At 47.1% G+C, this 23,424-nt stretch overlaps 1 protein-coding gene across 1 annotated transcript; it reads left to right on the forward strand.

Annotated features, from left to right (window-relative positions):
* The first annotated feature begins 4,099 nt into the window (after window positions 1–4,099).
* Window positions 4,100–22,912, forward strand: SLC22A7 (solute carrier family 22 (organic anion transporter), member 7). The gene is made up of 10 exons (XM_009894862.1): window positions 4,100–4,558; window positions 6,449–6,552; window positions 11,146–11,300; window positions 12,731–12,899; window positions 15,919–16,036; window positions 20,161–20,270; window positions 20,359–20,573; window positions 21,076–21,184; window positions 22,535–22,741; window positions 22,849–22,912. The coding sequence occupies exons 1-10, from the start codon at window positions 4,181–4,183 to the stop codon at window positions 22,910–22,912; spliced, it is 1,629 nt and encodes a 542-aa protein (XP_009893164.1). The 5' UTR covers window positions 4,100–4,180.
* Window positions 22,913–23,424: the final 512 nt, after the last annotated feature.

Consider the following 23,424-nt stretch of genomic DNA (forward strand, 5'->3'; position numbering starts at 1 on the left):
GTTTGGGTTTGCCCTTTCCTCAGTAAAACCCAGCCTAATAATTTGGGCCGAATCTCTGCCCTGCCACAGTTTCCTAACAATGCTGGTGAGATGAAAATGTAAGGAAAATAGTTCCATAAGATGACCGTAGGAAGGGACATGAGACAGGTCTGTGTGGTCTGGCTATGGAGCAGACAGGAGGTGAGCAGGGACTGTGGACCCATGATCACACGTGGCAGAAGATGTGAAAGTGGCTCATGTGGTTTCACATTAAACCAGGATCAATGTTCATACATTTCTGACAGGCAAGAAAAGAGGCTTTGGCCAGAACCAGTTTATTTACAAAATAGTTGTTATTTGTTTGTGTAACTGAGTAAAACGTCAGCACACAACACAGCTGCAAGTAATGGAAAGTTTAGTCTTGTTCATGTGGCACCAAGTCAGAATGGCACAAAGCCACTTTCTTTTCACACCAAAAAAAGATTTTTCAGGAGCCCCAGGACCTCTTTGTTGGCCACTCCTCAGCTGTCTCCAACTGAGCTACAAAATCTGGTGTGCACATGTGCAGTTGAGAGCGTTTGGACACACCGCTGCAGTAGGGTGAACCTTAGATTGATACTGTGGGCATCCTCAGCTGACTTTGGCCAACTTTGCAGGACCACACTGTCCAAACAGCCTCTTCAAATGCTAGAAAAAATGGAGACTCCCTGCCTGTGGCACATCTCCCTCCTGCAGGCATCCCAGCCTGCGACGAGCTGCAGTTAGATGGGGGACACCTCTGAGAGCACATCTAGTTTAGCTCATTGGCTCTGATGGACACGTATTTTCATGGCAGTCAGGCATAACTCGGAGAGAAGGGAGGATTTCAAGATCTGCAGCTTTCCCATAGGAGAAAAACACCATTTAAGCACCAACCGATCAGATCTCCAGCTGCTCTGCAGCGGTTGAGATACCCATGGGGTGGCTCTAATTGCTACACGAGCAAATCAGCTCCCTCACTGCTTTCACCACCCAGCCTACTACAGCTCCACAGATGTTATGAAATTACTGCTGGAAACAGAAAAGCCAGCACATTAGTGACTAAGTCGTTTACTAATCTTCCCTCTCCATGAGTATTTGGCATCCCGACAGGGAGAAGGAAGAAAGATTGCAGAAGAAAATTGTACACATGTGAAGTAAAAGGTAAAGTCTTCTTTCCAGCTTTATACGTGAAAGCAGCAGCAGAGGAGTCCACCCACTCAGCGCTGCCGGGCAAGCCCAAGCTGTTTGAGTCAGGTCCTGAGTCTAATTAACCAAGTGGTAGGGTATAGTCAGTCACAGCGTTTGCACACATGGTGGTCATTAACTAATCTGGTGACTGGTTAAATGAACACATTTGGGTTAGAGAAATGCAGCAATCAACTGATGTGCCTTTTAAGCAGCTGCAGTGTGAACAGCTGAGCCTGGAGTTGCAGAGCAATGACCCATAACCTCTCTTCTGATGGGGAAACTGGAGCTGCTTTGCAGTTTAAATATGCAACAGCATGTCAATGAGAGTTTCTGTTCCTTGCTCTTAGAAGACCAGTGGTGAAGAAAAACAACTTGTCCTGTAGTTCAACTTCAGCTTAAACTGTAACTCTGGAGGCACAGCATCGTCAGATGTCCCTGCTTCACTCTGCATGCTTTCTTCACGTTCATCCCAGGATGAGCACCGAAATCGTTCGTCGCGATGACTGGGGCAGCGCATCAGTTAAACAAGGACAGCCAGGAATGCTGCTGAAAAGAGCAAAGATCTCCTAAGGTCACAGCATGGCACCCTTTGCGTTGTAAGTGTGAGCCCATGGTGTTATCCCGCTCGGTGTGCTTCATGCCCTTGCAGCGTTTAATACCTGGGTGATGCTCAGCCCGGGCATTCAGCCGCTGCAGGAGGCCCTACAGAAAGCTCTACCTGCTGCTCTACAGCCCTTCCATGCTCTCCCTCTGCAGCAGGGACCGGCCAAGGCTGTGCGGACAGGCAGCTCTGGGCAGCGCCTTGCAGCAGCACTTGCATTTTATCTGTGCCTGGCCCCTTGACATGCCCGCATCCCAACACCAAACATCACCACTTTCGAGGTGAATGGCCAAACCAGAGCTGCTTTAAAGAACACCTTAAAATGTCCCGTCCGTGGCCCAGGGCAATAGCTTGGAGAAAGGTTCAGGGTGACGCATCAGCATTCAAAAAACGCTCAATGCGGCAGGGTTGGGGGAGGAGGGGGGATGAAGGCTGTGAGGAGAGAGGTACAGAGTATGAAGATGCAGCAGGAGATAACCTATGACAAGCTGTCAGGAATTGTGCCACCCCACGTGCACCCCACAAAGGGGTTGTAGCCTTTGAACGGGCAAAGGGGGTGCTGCCCCTGCTTGATGGATGATGCACTCACTACTCCCTGAACCTGTTGGGATGCGACCGCACAGGATGCGTTATCTCCAGGGGCTGCCCCACGGGTCCAGCCTGTCCAGAGCACTCCCTACAAGGGAAGCATGCCCACGTCTTGTACCCAGATGTGGCAAGCACGTTAAGGGACTTGCAAGAAAGGGTCCTGCCGGGTCTCCAGACAGAGAGACTCCTACAGACTCTCCAGAGTCACGGTAGAGCCCTTTCTCCCACTTCTCCCAGTTTAACTACCCTAATCTCATCCTTTTTCTTAAGCTTGCAGGGAGTTGTGTCTATTTTGTCTTGAAGTGGCAGCCATCCTTCGGCCAGGTCTCTGCTAGCCGTGGAAGAGGTTGTACACCTTCAGGTAATTTTTAGCAGGCCTGGGGTACCTGGAGCTGCCACTGCTGCTGGATTTTTTTTGTTCCTGGCTCATGGACTAGGGGCTTTTCTTCTAACCATGTTGGTTGTGTGAACCAAACTGTGCCAGCTCTGATGCCACACCTCCCCAGTTCCTGCATTTTCCAGGCGTTGTTTCTATAACTGTTACAAAAATTCAGCAAGTTTTCTGCTCCCTGCCACCCTGGGGTCAAAGCTTTTGCCCAGCAGCTGCGTGATACACAACTGTGTATTGCGCACCTTTGATGACCAGCCACCTTTCAGCCTCTCAGATGCACCGTTTAGTTGTTGTTCTTCTGCAGTGGGGTAAGAGCTGGGTAAAGAGCTCATTTTCTTGGTTAAGAGCATAAGAAGAGTGGAAAGCCACATTAAAGACCCACCTCTTCCAGGAAACCATTCCCTGAAGCAGGCAATGGAAGAACCATGGTGGAAGGCCCATGCTGTGGTGGCACCAGTGGCCCTGGCAGGGGCTGCACACTCACTCGTATGGCTGTCACATTGGTCCTCAGAGCACACCAGCACAAGGCTGTGACCTTGCAGGAGTATATCATGGTCCCTCAAATGGCAGGCACAGCCTCTCTGCGTGCCAGCACAGCAGCTCTCACTGCTTCCTTGCACATGTTCTGGGAAAGCACTTTCGCAGGTGGAGAAAAGGGACTTTGTGGGGAAACATTTTCACTTTTTCCAGCCTTTGGAGGACAGTGGTGAGCAGGTGGCCCTCGCCCACAGCCCACCCTTTCTCCCTAGAGTGCTCACCTCCCTGTTTGCATCCATCCAGAGACTCATCTCTCTTCTCTTCTGGGCACCTTCTCCCCCTCTCCATACTCCCTGCTCCCAGGTCACGACTTGGCCCAAGCCATACTGAAAAACACTTAGCTGATGCACAGCAGCCGGGATTTGGTGTTCATGGGCATCCCTACAAAGTGGCTCACCATTGCTCTCCTGGGGGCCTGTTTTATGGTCCAACTGGACTGGTTGGTGATCAGCTCACACTAGACAGAGTGTGTTGCAGCACCCGAGATGCTGCATGGTACCCCCACACCAGAAATGAGAGTACTTTCACAGCACGCTTCCCACAGCCCCCTTTCCCAATGTGGATCTCCCTATCAAAAACTACAACAGGAGGGAAGGACTCTTGTTCTTTCCTCCAACAGGAGGAAAAGCACCTTGTGCTGGGTCCACTTGAAATGGATATGTTGTGCGCACACAGGATCGTTTCTTTGGCTCTACCCCAAATGGAGAGTTTCACTGTGACTTTTGACAAACTTTCAGCAAGGTCTCAAAGTCCAACAATGTGGCTGTATGAAAAGCCATGGGAAGTTGAGCTCCAAGGACAGAGACCACTTTTCAAGCTCATGTTGCTGCTCCTTGGTACATAGCTGCTCTGAATGAGCAAACTCCACAGAAAAGATGAAGTTTGAGGATCTCTTGCTGGAAATTGGAGGCTTTGGCAGATTCCAGATTTTGATTTTGTTTATCCTCTGCCTCCCAAGAATCAACCTTCCCATGCATTTTCTGCTGCACAATTTTCTTGCTGCTACCCCCCCTCATCACTGTGCAATTCCACACCAAGAGGCATTTGTGAACCTCACCATGGAGGAAGTTCTGCTCATCAGCATCCCCCGGGAGCCTGACGGCACTTTCAGGTCCTGTGAGATGTTCTCGCAGCCCCAGTTTCACCTGCTGCTCAATTCTTCTCTGCAACCAGAAAACAGCTCCATCATCCAGCACTGCCAGCACGGATGGGTCTATGACCACTCGCAGTTCACCTCCACCATCTCCACCCAGGTAATGCCTGGCTGTGATCTAGCCGAAAATTAAATCAGCTCAGTGTTTTGAGGAGTAGATGGAGAGGTAGTCACTGGGTGTACAGAATCAGAGGGGAATCTTTGCATTTTAACCAGGGGAAATTACTTGTTTAGAGAAGATTTCCTAATGGGGAATGGGGAATTCCTAATTTCTAATGGGAATGGGGAAGCTCTCTGAAGCTCAGAGTTAGAAGCCAACATTTATTGTTATTGTTATTACGGGCATCTTGCTTAGATTGATAGTTAGAAGCCAACATTTCTCCTTATAAGCATCTTCATTTCTCCAGGTGATTGAGAGATTGGGGGTAGGGGGTGAAGACACACATACAGGATTTTCTCTGCTTGGGCCACATGGCATTTGCACAGGATTACACCCTGCCAGGACTTCATATGAGCCCATGACTTGCTTTCTTAATTTTCCAAACACTTTGCAACTTCTATTCCTTTGGCTACCCCTCCTCAGGGTACCCCAGGATCGTGCTGCCTCTCTCCTCTTACCACCAGTGCCTCTTGCTGTCAAGCCAAATGTGTTCTCCAAGGGCCTCCTGCTGAGATACAGCATGATGGTCAGCCATAACCTTGAGCCTGCCCAAGGTCCCTGCCCATCAAACATTAACCACTCACCTCCTGAAACACTTTGCTAGGGCTGACAGTGATACCTCTGGGTGTTAATGCTTTACCTTCCTTGAAAAACAGCCCAAATCACAAGAGGTCTTAGGGAACGGGACAATTTGGTCAGATGAAAGGGACATGGCTGGGCTGGATATGACAGCAGCTGACTGTCTCAGTGAGAGCAGGGCCAAGTCTTAGCCTAGAGCTGGTGCCTCCTCCCAACCACCCTTTCTTTTGGCAGGCATGGAGGTGAGGATCTGATGCGCACCAGGGCTGTACCTGATTTCTGCACTGTTTCAGGGAGAAAGGTGTAAATCACCCCGGGGGGAGAAGGCAGGGGAGGTGTTCTGCAGCACGGATACTGAGCATGGACCTTCGTGGTGCTGCACCCATGGTGCAGAGGCCTCGGGACACATTCAAGGGGCCAGGGCTTTCTCTGGAGTCTTTTGCACCTGCAGCAAGAAAGGTTGCTCAAGGTCTGGCTGGCCTCGTCAGAGGGGCTGCAAGGCTGGGTTGATGATTAAATTAAGTTTTGCCAAGTTTGCACATACAGAAAATTAACTCTGCAGATTGGCCACAGCACTCTGTAATGATTAAGCGACATTTGCACCTCCGAGAAAGTAAAATGATGCTCATTAACTTAATTAGGAAGAATGTCTAGACCAACTTCTCAGTAAGAAATCGGTAAGTTAGCATTAGGAGCAAGTATTTGGCCTGACTCCCCCTCTGCCCTCCTTCCTCCCTCCGCAGAGAACTTCAAAGGAAACTGGTCAGGGCAACAGCAACTGGATATCAACGCCACATTCCCTAACGAAGGCTGAGACACGTCTTAGAGCTCACCGCAGTGTGGCACCCTGCAAATCTCACCAGGGCAGTCCCAGGAGCATGACAGAGGGAGCCAGGGGAGACGTCCACCCGGGCAGGTTGAGAGCAGCTATCATAGCAGAGGAAAAAGGGGGTCTCTCCATCATGAGTTGTACCCAGGAAAGCTTTCTGATGCCCAACAAGTGTCCACAGAGAGGCTGTCACAGTGGGGATAGATAACCAGGAGGCCTTTGAGATTTGTGAGATGCAACTTTACATTTTTCAGGACTCCGGCACTGCCCTATGTGCAGTGTAGTGCAGGATTCTACCCCTCCATCAGATTTGGCCAATATAAATTACAAGACACGACAGCTGACCGCTGGAGGGAAGGGGGTGTGAAAAGGCAACAGAGACTGAACTGGGCACTAAGTGTCATTTTGGCCTTGTGTTTCAGTGGGACCTGGTGTGCGAGCAGCGCGGACTGAACCAGGCGACTGCAACCTTCTTCTTCATCGGCGTTACGATGGGGGCCGTGGTATTTGGATACCTCTCAGACAGGTTTGACCCCTTTCAGGCTGTTCCTCCAGGGCTGCAGTTTCATGACGAGAACTTCACAAACCTGTGACCTGCAAAAGGGAATCAGAGGGGCAGAAAATGGAGAAAACGCAATCCTAAAGGGAGAATCCAGCCTCTCACAGGATAAGTGGGTTAAAGTCATACTGGGAAGCAATGCATTGCCTAAATTAATGGAACAGGCAGTTAACAGCCCACCAGAGAAGTAGCTCTGGCCTTGGTTTAGGAGGTAGATGCACTGCAACGGTGACCACAATGCTGTGGTCAGCACTGCTACAGGAACAGTAAAAACTGAAAAAATCCCCTGTCTGTGAGACCAATTTCAGAAAAGACAACAGTCTAAAAAAAAGAGAAAGCCAAAACAAGAGTCTAAAAGGGTTAACTCCTTTCAAGTAATATGGAAATTGGTTAAGGACACCCAAGTGAGGGGCTCAGACCAAACGCATTCCATATCTGAAAAAAAAAAAAAAAGAATCTCCAGAAAGCAAAAACTGACTGTCATTACTGAAAGGCAGGGTCAAGGAGGTTCTTAGAAGCAGGGAGGCATTCCGCAAGCAAGGGCTGAGGCAATGAGGAAAACAGGAACAAATCTCTGGCTAAATGTTGGAATGTGATAATGTAAACCTGAAAAAAGTCTGAGTAATAACCTCGAAAGGGCATCAATTAAGAAATTAAATATTTTTGTGAACAGCAGAACCAGGAAACCTGCCAGAGAACACGTAGTACAGGCATGCGATGAGGATGTGCTATCCACTGTACGCTATTCATTATTTAATGTCCGAGTTTCCTGCGCAGGAAACCGCTTCCCGACTTCCGTCCTCTGGGAGCAAACGAGCATTAGCGTACAGCAGGCTACGAAATCACTGCACGGCAGAGGGGAACCAGCTGCACAGTATGAAGCGCCCAGAGCCTTAGTGCTGAGGATGGGCATTTTTACATCCCTACCTTTGCACAGGAGTGTATCAGTATACTTTTACAAGGACCCAAGACACCTGGCTGCTCTTCAAACTGTGTGTCTTGGCTTTGTATCTAAAATGGTGTTATAGCGCAGTTGGAGGGAAAGAAATTCAGAATCACGAAAAGGAGCAGGGCAAAATAAGGCAGAAGAGAAAGTCTCTGCTAGAGCAAAATGAAGAATAATTTGTTTTTCAAATGGATTGTGAGGGGGAAGAGTCAGAAGAAGAACAAGGAGTAAAAGCAGCATCTGGAAATAAAAAGGATGTAGTGTGAGACATAAATGAGTTTGTGCTCAGAGGGAGAACGTGTAGGGGCAGGTGTTGGGGCTGGAGCTTTGAAATAAGATGATAGAAGAAGGCATGGAGAAATACACCAGGCGAGTGCCAGTAAACTGCCAGGAGCAGGGAGTGCCCATCCTGGAGCCCTACAGGACCTTCGGGATGAAAAAGCTGGAACTCTGTTGGCATTGTGTGACCCCCCCTCCCCAGCAGGGAGCTGGGAAGGTATCATGTATCAAATCGGTTGTAAACTGGTGTCCAAAAAAGACCTCAGGAACCACATGCCAGGTAGCCTGACGTCTATCTGTACCGGCCAAATGAGTAGGAACTATTCTGAAAGATTGAGTCGGAGGCCACATGGGTAGATATGACGTACTAGTGAAGAATCAGCAGGGTTTTTGCAAAAGATTCATGCCTTACAAACATACTGGATTTCTTTGAATGTGCTCGCAGGCATGTGAACAGGGGAGATACCATCTCCACGGATTTCAAGAAGTTTCCTCACAAAAGGCTCCTAAAGAAACTGAGCTGCCCTAGCATAAGAAGGAAGGTCTCTGCATGACTAAATAATTGATTAAACGCCAGGAAGGAGAGGGGAGATGTAACTGATCAGTCGTGACAATGGAGGGAGACCTGTGGGGACGTGAGCTTGGATTTGTGTGCTTTTCAGCACATTTGTAAATTGTCTGGAAAAGGAGCGAGTGGGGAGCTGATGCTGAGTGACCAGAGGCAAGATCTGAGTGTGGAGAACTGCAGAAGGAGCTTAAAGAGCTCTGTGACTGGACAGGAACATCAGAACACAAAATTTCAGGGTAGATTAACCTACAATAGGGAGAGAAACAACTCTAACTTCTCACTTAAAATTGAGACTCCTGAGCTGACCGTAGCTGCTCAGGATCAAGACTTTGGGGTTATGACAGACAGCTCTAGGCAAATATCCACTCAGCAATAAGTAGTGCCTGGGAAAGCAAATGGAAAATTAAGAATCGTTAGGAAAGGAATAAAAAATTAAAGAGAATATCACTATGCAGGAACATGTAAATGCATGGTGGCCCCACATCTTGAATACTGTGTGCAGTTTTGATTTCCCTTCACCCTCCTTCCCCACCTCCAAAGGATACAGAAAGAAGTAGAGAAAACTCAGAGCAACTAACAAAAAAAGACCAAGTTATGGCTTGACTTCCAATTAGCCAGAGCGGGACCCTTCAGTCTGCTAAAGTGGTGGCTAACGAGGGTTTGACAGCCAGCTGTGCCCTCAAGCTGACCGTGCACTGCCCACCTGAGCTACCTGGCCACAGGGCCCACAGGTCACGTCAGGAAAGGCTTGCAGCCCCTGTAATCGCAGTGGGGGCAGCGCATCCAGTAAATCTGCAGTAAATTTATTAAACCTCAGGTGTCTTGCCCTCCCCATCTCCCCTAATACCCCTTAAAAGCAACCCCATTAGCAACCTTCCTTTTCTCTAGCAGAGAAGCGGTCCCACTTCTTTGTGGTAAGCGTAATGCAGAGATTTCATCTCTAGTGCTCCAGGGTGAAAACCATCTGGTCCTGGCATTTTGCTACAGTTCGGGTTGGTTTTGTTTTAAGCCTCTACAGACATTTGGAGTTGAGAACATCTCTACTGACAAATTTTACCCTGGTAAACCCTCCAACAACCTTCACTGTGAACGGTTACACGCAAATACATATACATATATATATATAATTTCTGTTATTGTCTGCTCTTTTCCAAACACTCCTTTTATACCTTGTCCTTGTACTGAATTAGCTGTATGATGTTTTGGCCGACTTCCAGATTGGGATATTCATGAAAATGGCTTTTTTATTAATTCTTATGCTTGTGCAGTTTGCTCCTTTTGTTGTATTTTCTGCGTTTAATCCTTCAGAGATTGTGCTTTCCTACCTCTCCCTTTGAAGACAATTTTAAAAGCATTATTTCTAGCAGCCTCCCTGTAGCCTGCAGTTCAATCCTGCCAGCTCGCCTCTGGTTCCCTAGCAGGTGGCATGCATTTGCTGAGAGAATCTAGTAATGGGTCCATAAATAGCTGCCTTGCGCACTGCAGGGAATCTTAGGGCTTTATATCCTTCCTACTATATTTTCAAGAAAAAATACTCATTTAAAGAATGTATCTTCTTTCGTAGGCAGTCACCCTATTGGAAACTGGATCGAGCTCTGGTGTGTTTCTGGGTGTTTGCTGCTCCGAGCCAGGGGCATTGCAATGACTTTTGCAAACTGGCTCTGCCTAAATTTCAAAGCAGATCCAGCAAACTGCCTAAGCCCAAGCCAGGAGCTGGTTTTTTTCTCCAGTAGATTCACTAACTAGCTGCTGCATTTATGATCATTTTTAGGAATGTTATTGTGGCACTATGTCCTGGCACATCACTTTTTCCCCTGGTGCAATTATTCTTGCCATCATCCTTCTCAGGCCACTAAGAGAGCCCTAAAGGCAAAATCAGACCAGGATTTCAGTGCCTATAGACTAACATCACCTGTTGACAGGGTTGATTTACTACTCCAGTTTGAACCTAAGCTTTCATCATATGCAGTGCTGGTGTTCACCAGAAGACTGATGCCTTGTGCTCCATTTTGATTTTTAGATTTTCATAGGTTGTGTAGACATACATACAGAGATATTTCGCTGTCCCTCTCTCTATATGTATACATGTGCATTTGCGTGTATTTGATATTCTGTATTTCTCCACACAGTGCTCTGCACCAGGGATAAGATGGTCCTACAACTTCCAAAACCCTTAGAGAACAATCTCCTAGAAGATTCCCCACAGACCCCTTAGGACATCAGGTCTATTTGCACATGTGGGATGACAATTGGATTAATTTTATTTTCTTTTGGATTCTTTGTTTTCTTTCCAAGGATCAGGGTAAAAGCATCACAGGTCTCTCTCATCCTCGAGAGTGGTGGCAGTAGCTGGTCCTGAGTGAGCCAGGGGAGGAGAACATGCTGAGCCAGGCATGGGGACAGCCGTTGGAGGGAGCAGGGTGTCCCAGCAGCACGGGATTTCAAGCTGACATCGCTCACTGCTTTTGATGATGGTGTCGAACAGGGGAGCCCCATATATTGTTTTGATCAGGGCTGCTCTTTCTATTGGAGACCCTTCTTTCTGATGCTCATGGATCAGGCTGGTCCTTTGCATGGGATGATTGCACCACTGTGGCACCGGCTACATCCAGAGCTGTTTCCTCCTCCCTGGGGCGTCGCATCTTGGGCTTTTTGCAGAGCGGGCAACATTTTCATTTTCCTTCTTGAGTCTCTGGCTTGCCCCATTTCAAACCCTACTCCTGGGACAGGTTTCCAGCCACGGTAACCCAGCCTGTGCTTGTGGCAGGTTCGGACGGAAAGCCATGCTCCTGCTGTCGCTTGTGTGCTCTCTCATATTTGGGATGCTGAGCGCCGCCTCCGTCTCCTACACCATGCTGTCCATCACGCGGACCCTCACCGGGGTGGCCCTGAGCGGTGTCTCCCTTATCGTGTTGCCTTTGGGTAAGTGTCTGTGGGGGTTTGTGGGTGGCCGGTTGTACGGGGGGCTTCTGGCAGGCAGCAGGTAGGTAGGGACTTGTCTACCGGAGAGAGCAGAGGTAGTAGGAACAGGGATTTGGAAATCGTCATGTGTGCAGTTTCACTACAGGCAGCCAAAAGAACATCCCTCTTGGAGGATCCAGTAATTACAATTTTCTGTTAGTCTAATTAATGCTTTAACAGTCTACTCAAAACACAACAACCACCTATTAGCACTTCTGTTGCAACATTAACACTTGCAATCCGTGCTACCCAATTCCTGTTAGGGATCATCAGTAGTACAATAACACCATAAACCAAAGTATCTGCCCCTTTCCTCTGATGCTGAGTTCTCACCCTTCAAACACACAATTCATCCGCGTTGCCGTGTTCTCAGCAGGAGGAGGACAGTGTGTCATTCGCGGGGTGTTTCTACCTCCCCAGACTTGAGTTTGCTCACAGTCTTCATAAGTTCCCAGCCTGTATTTTTAGAAAGAGGTAGGGGAAAAGAACCACAGGAAAAAAATAATCATACAGAGCTAGGCAAAACTGAAGCTGAAGAATTTAGGTAATTACATAATAAAAACAAGCGCCAAACTTCAGGGAACCCAACAGCGCACTGGATGATTTTGTAGATACAGTTGGGACATACTAGGCAAGATTCATTGTACCTAAGAACAAGTTACAGGTGCAGCAAAAATTTCCTGATATTTGCAGATACAGCCAAAATCAAGCTAAAAAGGCTTCAATACTGAAAAAGTCCACACAAGACCTGACAAATCCCAAGACCTGCTACGTATTTTTATTGTTATAAAGGTTGATGCCTGCAAGGCAAAGTAGAGCTTGGGAGAGACATTTCTAATTGTTAGAGGTTGTTGCAAGATGTCCAGATCTTTGGAGGAAAATTGGCTTTTAGTTCACACACAAACAAGGAGACCACCATCTGTTCTGGCTTTACATGTGCATTAGGATGTACTTCGGGTAGATTCCACATAAACGACAATTCATCTTAATATATCACTTTCATCTGGAATAATGAGTGGGCAGAGAAATGGGAAACTGTGCAGGCAAGATGGTTAGGGAAAAAAAAAATTATCTATTTGATGAAGACAACCATCAGAATGCTATTGAAAGGGATAAAAAAAAAGTATCACCTAAGCTGTTTTTAGCACTGTTTCTTACTGTATGTCCAGTATTTCTTCTTTTAAGGTGTTGTGGTTTAGTTGCTTGCAGATTTGCAAGAGATTAAGCACTGTGGATGAACATTTTAAATGTGCCAGATGTTGGCCAAACAGCGGCACTCTCCTGGAGGAGAAGATCAGGGACATTACCCCACTTTGCCCTTGTTAAAAAGCCTTGCAGACCCCTTCCTGGAGAAGTCCTGTGTGTCCCAGCTGAACGTTACTTCCTTGCAGGCATGGAGTGGGTGGACATCCAGCACCGCACCTTCTCCGGGATCCTGACTAGCATCTTCTGGAGCATCGGGAACATGCTGCTGGCCATGGTAGCGTACTTGGTGCGGGAATGGCACTGGCTGTTGGTAGCCGTAACAGGACCTTGTCTTCTGAGCATTGTCTGCCTGTGGTGAGTGCAGCCACCTGCAGCCGGACGGTGGGTGGGGATGGGAGCGGGCTGTGATCTGCCTCCTCCGCTCTGCGAGCCTGGCAAACGTCGCAACGCTGATCCTAGGAGATTGGCTCCAGCAACCCAAAGAGGAGCAGGACCCACCTGTGTCCTGCACTCGGATCGCCCAGGCTCGGCAGCTCTTGAAAACTGGGTTTCAGCTCTCCTCACCTCCAACAAGGCCAGACTGGGGCTGAGGACAGGCATTTGGGGGACCGGTTGCAGCGCGAAGGAGCAGGATTTGGTGCTCCAAGCACTGTCAGTGGTGATCAGAGCAAGCAAAAGGGAGGCAGGGCCAGGACGCATCCCTGGTAGATTCAGGATAAATAATTTATCCATCCTCTGTCCCCACCTCACTGGGGAGGATACCTCTGGTACCATTTTTTCCGTATACCCAATGGCATCTGCAGGCTAGGTCAGCTGCATTTATATTATAAACCACGACAACTTCCCACAGCCTTTCTCAGCTGTGTAACCATCCTGATGGGTCAAATACATCCGCTTTCTGTGGGCTATTTCCCTCCTGTAGCCTTATTTAAGAAATACCTGACATCCCTTAAGCCTTAAAATGGGAGACAGTCCATTTAATTAAAGTAAGTCATTTTCCTTCTTCTTTTTTTCATGTAGTAACACAGTCTACATGATTCCCCGATACTGTGACTGTAATGTGAAGTGTATCAGTTCAACTTATTTGATGATCCAAAACAGTCCTTTGAATAAGCAGCTCCATTTCCTGGCTGGACAAAAGTCCCGTGTTGAAATAAGCAAGCAGGTATTCCCACAACTGCCCCACTGACAACATTCAGAAATGGGGGTCTGGGTCTCCTCCACCTTAGGGTGGTTGTTTGTTTCTCCTTGGACATCGGTGCGGGGCTGGACCACACTGCAGAAATCGCAGACATGTCTCTCAGGGCAATGGGGAGCCCTAGCTGGAAACCGTGCAGAATAAGCTCTGATTGTTAGACACTTGCACCCCAAAATTATAAGCATAATCGCTGAGGAGGAGGAGTGATATCCAAATGCTGAAACTGCCTTTCAGCTGCCATCAAAGAGGCTTCTAGAGATTACGGTTTTCTTGCTTGCTATATCTGTCCATCAGCATGAAGTTGTCAATTAAATAGCTGCACAGACCTAGCAGAAAAATCTCAAATAATACTTATGAAAAATGGGATATAAACTCATGCTGTTGTTAATCAATGGCTCAAAAAAGAAGTATTGTTTCGCTGCCCATGAGGGTTTTCTGGCAAAGAGTAACAGCTGATATTTGGCCGATCAAGTCCAACACAACTGAAATATGTGTTCTGCTAGCTTTTTTAGTTTGAGTTGGTTTGCTCTTTCTCTAGGACAACCAGCCATAAAAAAATGAGTCCTGGGAAGTGCTGAAATTTACAGATATATTTGGACTCACCCTTTCCATGATAGCTGATTTTTTTTTTCTTGTATGTTAGTGCCTTTTATGGGGATTAGTTCTCCAACAAAATATACTGCAGTCTGATCAAAATTCAAGCACCCAAGCGGTCAGTGATTGTTGGATAATCAAAAGCCCTTGAAGTACAGAATCAAAATCTAATTTAGCACACTCTGTAGATAGTGTTGCCACAATGTCAGAACTCAGTTGAGACATTAGACAATCAAAAGGCGTAATATTATACTCTGGAAATGGTGGCAATGAGTGCAAAATGCCATCTTTCACCCTGTATTTCTTAAGGTGCATTGGGTTATAAGCTTATGGGAAGGAATTGAAAACCCTCCAGAAGACTAGTTCTGCAAAGGTTTTTGCTCTACACAACCTTTTTGGCTACCGCTTGAATAGTGACAGCAGTCGTTCATTAGTTTTTTTGTAACCTGGTTTAGGGCACATTAATCACCAACAGCTTACAGGGAACTGGTCTCGGTCCGCTCCAGTGGGAGACTCCGGTGAGAGATTTTTGACAACTGCGTGACCTCAGTAGACTTCATACCCACGTACTTCTTCAAGGTTGTAAGTCTTCCCACTGACTGCACAGGATGCTCAGCTGAAAGCCTCCGTGAGAACAGCACATTCTGTTTTCTGCTTCTCTCAGGGGACAGATTTGGGTAGCAGGAGGAAGGTGTTAGCTCGTCTAGCAGAGTGTAGCCACTGTGGGGTATTTCCAATGTCTTCTGGACCCTGACCGCTATGCAGACCCACAAAACACCATGTACCCTCCATGCCAGATGGGCTGCACTGTGGTCTGGGAAGCTCTGGGCCGAACAGGGCCACGTAACCATGCACTGCAACAAGATGCAAGATCAGAGAGAAGCCCAAGAAGAGGGAGTCGTGGATGCTAGTTTATGACAAGTGCTGGATCTTTTTCTGGAACAGACAGAAAAATAAGAGTCACAGGACTCCCACCCTACACAGGTCTGCTAAGCAGACCTCTCAGAGTTGCTAATTAGCCCTACAGCAGTAGAGCATCCCTTGTCACTCGTCTAGCATGGATACTTAACTGGGGGCTGTAGCCGCAATGATTTAGACCACAGTTGACACTCTTGTGCAGAAGGCTTTGATTATTGTGAAAAACACACTATTTTAGTAATTAACAGAGTAAGTGTAGAGCCTGCTAACTCTTTTCTATATTGTTATTTTTTATATCCTACAATTTCAAAGTTTAAAGAGTCTCAAAAAGCATGAATCTGTAAATATAAACTCTCTGGGCCAGTTTTAATTGATAGGAGTTTGAAACTCCAGCTCAAAAAATTCAAGATTTGATCAAAGATCACATGATAAAAATTTTGGCTTGACATACTTCAGTTAGCAGACTGTACTCCTTTAAGGGTGGAACAGCATGTATGCGTAACAAGGGTGTCCCATGACTCTTATTCTTACGCACTGCAGTTGCTATTTTTAGCTGAGGTTGAAGTCCCATGGAGAAGACCCCCTCTCTTTGGCCAGGGCCATGTGTGTGTGGTGGAAAACATGGAGCGCCAACAGGAACACTGTCTTCTCTCCTCACACCAGGTGGGTCCCAGAGTCTGCCCGGTGGCTCATAGCCAATGGCCAAGTGAAACAAGCTCACAGGCATCTGCTTAGATGTGCAAGAATGAACGGAAGGAAGGACTTCGCTGTCTCACCAGAGGTGAGAAACTGAAGATCCAGACACTCGTTCTTCCTCTCCCATTTTCTCTCTCTATATTTTACTTCTATTCGATACCTGAAACGATGTTCAGCCTGCAGTGTGGTCTGTGGGGCACTGTGGTCCACAGGGTGGACCATTTTACTCTAGGAAGTAGCCACATCCACTCCTAAAGGTAAAGCAGCAGCTCAGCTCCCATAAGGCCAGAAATCCCCTTCAATAGGTGGAGTGTGTTTCCATCCATTATTGCCACGACAAGAAGCCCCAATGCCCTGGAGGACACGGCACTAAATACGCAGCGAGAGAGAAGCACAGCCTGAAAAAATAAGGCAGAGGCATCGCTCCCATAACAGAGAGAAGAGTGTGCAGGTGCATAAGCAATTTGCGCAGCTCAGTGTTTGCCTCCTTGGTTGCCCGTAGTGTTTGCCAAGTGTTGGTACAGCGCTAGCAGAAAGCAGACACATACGACTAGCACGTAGTTACCATATTTTTTTCTCTCATACTGCACTTGAGATACTACATGTAGTGTTATCCAAGAATGTAAAGGCTAGTCCACCTCAGGCTGCCTTTAGCGTACGTGCGAAACTGGAAGACTGTCAGCCATAGTGCCCCAGGGGGAAACATGGGTGTAAAGAACATTTGGCATAATCAACTTTTTCCCCTGGCTAAAGCTCTGCTCTCAAGTCAGTCATGGCTCCGCCAGCAATTTTAAAGGAATGTAGCAAGGGTGAGGCGTTGGGCAAAGTAGGCACCTACCCACTGGTTTGAATCCATTTTTGCTTGACCCTAGAGTTGTAAAGGATGGAGCAAAGTTGCTCAGCTAAGTGACTGAACAAATAAAGGGGAAGGAAAACGCTAAAAAATAGCTGCCTATTTTCAACTACAAAGCTCAAAGTATGAAGCTGATCTGGAGATCTTCGTCTTGTGCTGAGTTCTATCTTAAAACATATTTCTGCATTCAGACTCACAAATGTTGAGACCTTGGTCCATGATGCTTACTTAAGGACACGCTGGTGGCTCCAGGGGATGGTGATAAGCTCAAGTAATATCCCAGCTCTAGGGAGGACTCAAGGGCCAGGGAGAAGCTGGTCTCTCCCTTTGGAGAGACACCAGCGCATAGTCAGTGCTCACAACAGCCCTTCACAGCCAGGCTTGTATGGCTGCACGCCTGTCACTTCTGACTAATTTGGTCCACGTGATTTGTCTCGGCTTTCTCAAGAGCAACAAAGCTCAGCTGTGAAATCCAGCAGGTACGGAAGTCTGTGGTTCATTAAACATCAATCTTTCCTTTCATGTCCATTGGTTTTCCTCTTACCAAAAGAGGAAGATGGGAAACCCCTGGCACCAGCACAGGAGCCTTGTGCTCTGCTGTCATGGTCCAGCTGCATCTCTGTGTGCAGCCGGTGCTTCTGCATCCACACCACTGTCTTATCCTGCCCAGCATGCCATTTTTTAAAGCAGCTTCTTAATATCTGCTGAAGAGGTGTTCAGCCCTTCCGATTTACAACAGAAACATGTTGTTTAATCATATGAGAAATTACGAATTTACTGGTTGTGGCAGACAGCAGTTGAGTGTGACTCTCCGTTGCCTTTAATCAAGCCAGTAGCTCTGACCAAATATGTAAAAATAACTGATTATAACCTCTTTCATTTAGCCTTGACTGATGACTGTATTTCAGAGTGCAGTTTTTCACCAGGAAGGGCATGGGCTTGCACCCTCACACCATTCTGAGGGTTAGGAAATGCACCTGGGGCTTCCCCACTGTCACAGCCTTGCACCGAGTCACACCATGCTGTGACCACTGGGCCACAATCAAGGAAGGCTTGCAGTTGTGACACCTTCCTGGATTCATGACATTTATAGGCACATACTTGTTTTTTCTTGTCCATATCCACACACACAGGCAACACAGAACCGCCCGATTCTAGTTTGCTTAATTGACTTGACCGTGCATTGGTGTGTTTTGATGGCTTATTAAGGTAACAACTGATTTTCCTCATTTCAGAAGACTGAACTTTGAAACACGTATAATCTCTGGATAATTGCACAGCACATTACTGACGTACTCTCAGGTTTAATAGCATTGACTTACAGAACTGATTAAGGGATTTCCCAGTGTGAAATTCTTTTTTCAGTATGAAGAGCTTTGTCACTCATCCAAAATCTACAAAGAATAGTACACAATTAGAAATAAAATCTTAGCTCTTCCCTAGTGAAACATACTCTTACTTATAGCTATCCTCTTCCCTTTCCTAATGCTTTCTTTCATTTGTTCAGTTCTTTTAACCAGAGAGCTCCTTGGGCTGGGATTTCTTTTTTATTAGATATTTCAGCAAGTCCCCAGCCCCCATAACTGTTCAGCACCATCTTAATTGTAGGTGATGCTGTAGACTAGTAGATTCCCTCACCCTCTTCCCTCCCCAGCCATCACTGAATTATGTGCATTTTAAGTTTCCTCAGCCTCTCGCCATTCTGTCTCTCTCTCTCTCTCCTTCCACATGCCAAGAAATCTGGCTAACAATACATACTGGAAGATGTTTTCCATGTTAATGTCTTATATTACCCATTTTAATAGCAAATAATGCAACTTAAAGAGAGGACAGAATGCCAACAGGGTAACTTGAATCTAATACTGAAATTCTCAGCACTGCAGAAGTAGTGTGTTATCAGTGCTATGATTCATCCTACGCATTTGGATGAAAAGACTTACTATTTGTCTGTGAAAAAGGTAAAAAAAAAAAAAAAGGTAAAAGTTTAAAAAAATAACTAACTTGCCATACATGCAGTATTAACAAAAGTTACCAGATCCAGAGATGGGTGTACAAAAATAAAAGAAAAACATGGGCTCAGCAAACCCCTAGATAACATGGGAAAGGATCATCAAGGTGCTAAACAGACAGACACCCTGTCTGGTTCAGAAAGCCCCTGAACGGCTGGAGGCGGTGACATTTCTAGGGGAATATCTCTACGTGCTTGCCCAGCTCTTCTGTAGGCTCCACTGCAGGATGCTGTTGGAGACAAGGCACTGGAGAAGATGATCCTCTGGTCCAAGATGCAGCAGGCCCTCTTCATCTGTCTAAGTTGTAGGTTCCCTGTGCGGCTCTGTGCCTGGTATTAAGTATTTGTGCAAAAGCTTTGGCAAAGGCTTTGCTTTCTCTGAAGAGGATATTAGTTTCAGAACACATGTAATGAGTTAAGCAGACTCTCTCCTCAAGGTTTCCTGTGATTCATAGCCGAATCAGTTGTAACTGTCCTACCCCGATGATTTTTGGACATGGTGAAGCAAGGCTGTCCTGTGAGGAATTCATCTCTCCCAACATCTTCACTGTCTGCAGTCTCCTTTACAGTCTGCGATCTAATGAATAGCCGATGGAGGTTAGCACGTGGTTCTTCTGACCAAACGCAGTTGTTTGCTGCAGGATAAAATGACTCCACCAATTCTACTGGAGATCTCCATTAACTGCACAGGGAGCCCACGGCAACTAGCTTAGGTATAGCTGCCTGCATTGCAGAATTGTGTGAATCTCTTGCATCTCAGCCAGCGAGTAGAACTTACCAACTTTCCTGGTACTTACCCCTCATCCAATTGTTAAAAGACTTTGTGAATAAGCACTCTCTTCTTCCTTATGGGCAGGGCTCACTTCTCAGTGCCTGACTTTTTTATATATTCTGTATTTATACAAACAGATGTATAAATAATCACACTTTATATAAATGTGCTCATGAGAATAAAGCATGCAGCTCGCTGTTAGCTTCTGCCTGAGACCTGACACAACTTCAGGCAACCCTGTGGGGAAGAGGGTGGAACTGGCCAATGCTGACTTCGCTACCACCATGATTTGCCATTTTTCTGCAATCCTTTCTGCCACCTGGGGTATGTAGGTAAGAGGGGAGAAGGAGCCATGGGAAGAAAAAAAGCTCTAAAATGGTAAGCAATCTATAAAGTTGTAGGAAGACATGTCTCTGATAATGTATGCCCAGAGAACTGTTCTGCAATGGGAACGTACGGAAAACGCAAGGTGGAGCTGGCACTGGGAAGGGCACAGGCTCCAGCCCATCTAAAGTTTCACGTCTCGATCTTAAATGTACAGCAGCTGAGCTATTTTCTTCTTTCCACCTCTCCCAGGCCCTCAGAAGGATGGCAACAGACAAAAAGCCAGGAGAGAGCTACTCCTACATCAGCTTATTCAGGACACCAGTCTTGCGGAAGATCTCTCTGTGTTCTGGCGCTGTGTGGTAAGCAGTGTCACTTTGCACAGGAAATTTGGCCTGCCGTTCCCCGGTTGGATTTCCCTAATCCCCATCTTCCACGCACTCCTCACAGGTTTGGTGTTGCCTTCTCCTATTACGGCATGAGCATGAACCTAACTGGCTTTGGGCTCAACATGTACCTCTCCCAGTTTGTCTTTGGCATCATTGAGATTCCAGCCAAGATAATCATGTATGTGGTGGTGAATCGGGTTGGACGACGGCAGAGTCAGGCGTGGGCACTCATCCTGACCGGACTATGCATAGGAGCCAACATCATCATTCCCAAGCGTGAGACACTCTTCTGCTATATGCAGTACTGGCTAAAGGGGAGGTTTCAATTCCATGCAGTGCTATAGAAGAGGAATGGCAGATTTTGCCCACAGGCAACTCTGTATGGAGATGTCGTCCTCCTAGAACAGCAACTGTGGGACAAGGTTGCTAATGTGGGCTAACCCCAACATCTGACAGCAACAGATGTTCTCCAGTCACTGTGAAGTGGTTAGTAAGTGTCCAGTGATGGCAAGGTGAAGTGCCTATCATCACTACAGACATTGTCCAATGGGAAATGTCAGGACCCATCCTTTCATCAGTTCAGCTCCCACTGGGGCTAATAGTTACCAAACTTACTGAACCAGAATTTGGAGGCAGCAGCTCCAGGGCTATGAAGCCCCCTGTTTTGTCTGCCGGAGCATTGAACCCCCTTCCTTCTTGTACCTGAAGCCACAAAAGAAGCTTCTTCCTAGAGGCTGCGCTTTGACCATTGTCATAAATGTCTTTTCTTTCCTCCTAGCCTTCACCTCCTTGCGCTCTGTAGTAGCCATTACAGGCAAAGGTTTCTCAGAAGCTGCATTCACTACTGTCTTCTTGTACACCTCTGAGCTCTACCCCACCGTACTAAGGTAAGAGATGCCACTTGCCTGAGTGTACCACCAGAGCCTCGGCAAGATGTCGCCCTCAGGTCTTCCACATCAGCACCACATCAGCACCTTGCCTCTAGAAGTAGCAGGTTCTAGGGATTACACGTACTCACGAGAGAGGGGCAGAAAGCCACCCTTTTTTTTCACCTGGGTTATGTGTCGTTAGGTTATGTTGATAGAAGGATGTGGCGAAAGGTGAGGAGTATTCTGTGTGGGAAGATTTTTGAGCTCCATAAGGCATCTGTGCTTAGTAAAGTCTTAGTTCCCTCTGATAATCTGCCAATAACTGTTATAAGACCCTGAAAATAGTCATTTGAACTATCAAGTTTTATAAGGGAGACATACTACCACGTTTGACAGTCTTCTGGACATCAGATGATATTAAAGCAGGGATTAACTAGCCTTTCAGGAGGAAAAAGAGAGCTTATTTGAAATACCTGGGTAATGGTGACATAAAACCAGATTTAGCATCAGCATAGTTTGGGATACACCTGAGACTGGTGGAGGGAATCGCCTCACCAGTTTCTTTGTGAAAGTCTGAAAAAACCCTCATGATTACAGCAGGGCTTGTGGATTATGTCACCCCCGTCCCTCCCCACCCAGAGTACCCTTCTCTGCCATACAGTCCTTTAACTTTCACTGGTCTGTCATGTGTGGGGAACGATGCGTATTTAAACTGGAGCGAGCGCACTGATCTGCTACTTTTCTTCTCAGGCTGGTTTGTATTTTTACATGCTTAAAGACATTGACAGGTAAAGACAAAAGCCTTGGTTCCTTCTGCAGTGGTTATTCTGCATATGCACGAGTAGGTCCGGGCACGCCTGTCGTCAATGTGAAATGTCACCCATCCCCTGAAAATTAGTAAGTGGAACAGGTCCCAGGTCTTATTTTTGGCCTCCTCTCCAAGCTCTCCTGGGCTTATAGCTACAGCACAACCAAAGGTGCTCACAGGTTTGCTCTCAGCAGATCAGAGGACTTACTAGGAGGATGGGTAGAAAATGCACTCAGGGTTTTAGACATTTAAAGCAGAAACCACTTTAGAGCAGGTATTTTTAGTGGGGAGCTTCCTTCTCAGACAGAAATCTATTTATCACAGCAGCTACAGTTGCTCTCTGGGAAATATTATCATTGTAGGAAGATACGAAGAAAGAAAAAAACAAGTTAGAAAAAGCCCGGCAGAGGAAAAACCTGGAGGGAGGAAAGCCTCAGAACTTACAGAAAAATAGGGGGAAGGGGCAAAGAATCTGCGCTTTTTGCCAAGGTCTGACATGAAAGAAGTATCTATCTCCTTCTCGTGGTGGTCTGCATCACCACGGTGCCCTACCTTTCCAGGCAGAATGGGATGGGGTACACCTCCTTCGTGGCACGCCTTGGAGGGGCTTTGGCCCCACTTGTGTTTCTGCTGGACGAGGTGTGGAGGTCTCTGCCCGAGGTGACCTACTGTGGGGTAGCAGTGTGCTGCGGCTCGGTGGCCTTCCTGCTCCCGGAGACGCTCAACGTGCGCCTGCCCGAGGGCATCGAGGACATCGAGAAGGCAGAGTGAGTCAGCTCCATCCTGCCCTGCACACGGAGTCTGCTTGGGATCGGGGCTGTCAGGCTTCCTGCTCCTCTGACCATCAGCCCAAATGTGCCTTCTTTTCTTCCAGAGCGAAAGGGCCACCACAAATCAGCGCTCCCGAGGGCACGCCGCTACAGTCTCTGCCGAAGTGAGGGACTCCGTGGGACAGCCACTATGTAGGACTGCAAAACTGAGCCGTGCTCTGACCTGTCAATAAAAGAGCCTTTACTGTCCACCTAGTCTCTCTCTGCAGGGAAGTGGGGCTGAGGACATTGGAGGAAGGAGGCAGATCACGAAACCAGCTGGAAGGAGCTAACCCCACTCTGTAGCGTGGCCAGGAGCAAGAACACAGAGGTCTAACAGGGTCTGGAAATTAAGGAAATAAATAAAGGAAATAAAACCCCACGCTAAGCTCTTCCAGTCTTTGGCCTTGTTGGACAAGCGGCACCTTTCAGATCACTGCAGAGCCTTCCAGAAACTACAATCCATTGGCTTACACACCATAAAAAGCACAACGGAGCAATAAAAAATAACTAAGTGCGAATTTTGCGAAACCTGTTATTAATCTCAAATAAATCCCGCTGGATGGTGGATAAGCCACAAAGTGTAGCTACAAATATTTCTTGGATTTGGAAATGGTCTGGGCATTTTTCACAGCAAAGCT

The sequence above is a fragment of the Charadrius vociferus genome, unplaced genomic scaffold, assembly GCF_000708025.1.
Source record: "Charadrius vociferus isolate BGI_N301 unplaced genomic scaffold, ASM70802v2 scaffold411, whole genome shotgun sequence".
NCBI lineage: Eukaryota > Metazoa > Chordata > Aves > Charadriiformes > Charadriidae > Charadrius > Charadrius vociferus.

Bases quoted from the DNA above. Each gene is read 5' to 3' on its own strand.
- SLC22A7 (XM_009894862.1), top strand. From the start codon at position 4,181: ATGAAGTTTGAGGATCTCTTGCTGGAAATTGGAGGCTTTGGCAGATTC. The intron at 21,185-22,534 runs GTAAGAGATGCC...CTACCTTTCCAG, and splicing joins CTCTACCCCACCGTACTAAG to GCAGAATGGGATGGGGTACA. The intron at 22,742-22,848 runs GTGAGTCAGCTC...CTTTTCTTCCAG, and splicing joins GAGGACATCGAGAAGGCAGA to AGCGAAAGGGCCACCACAAA.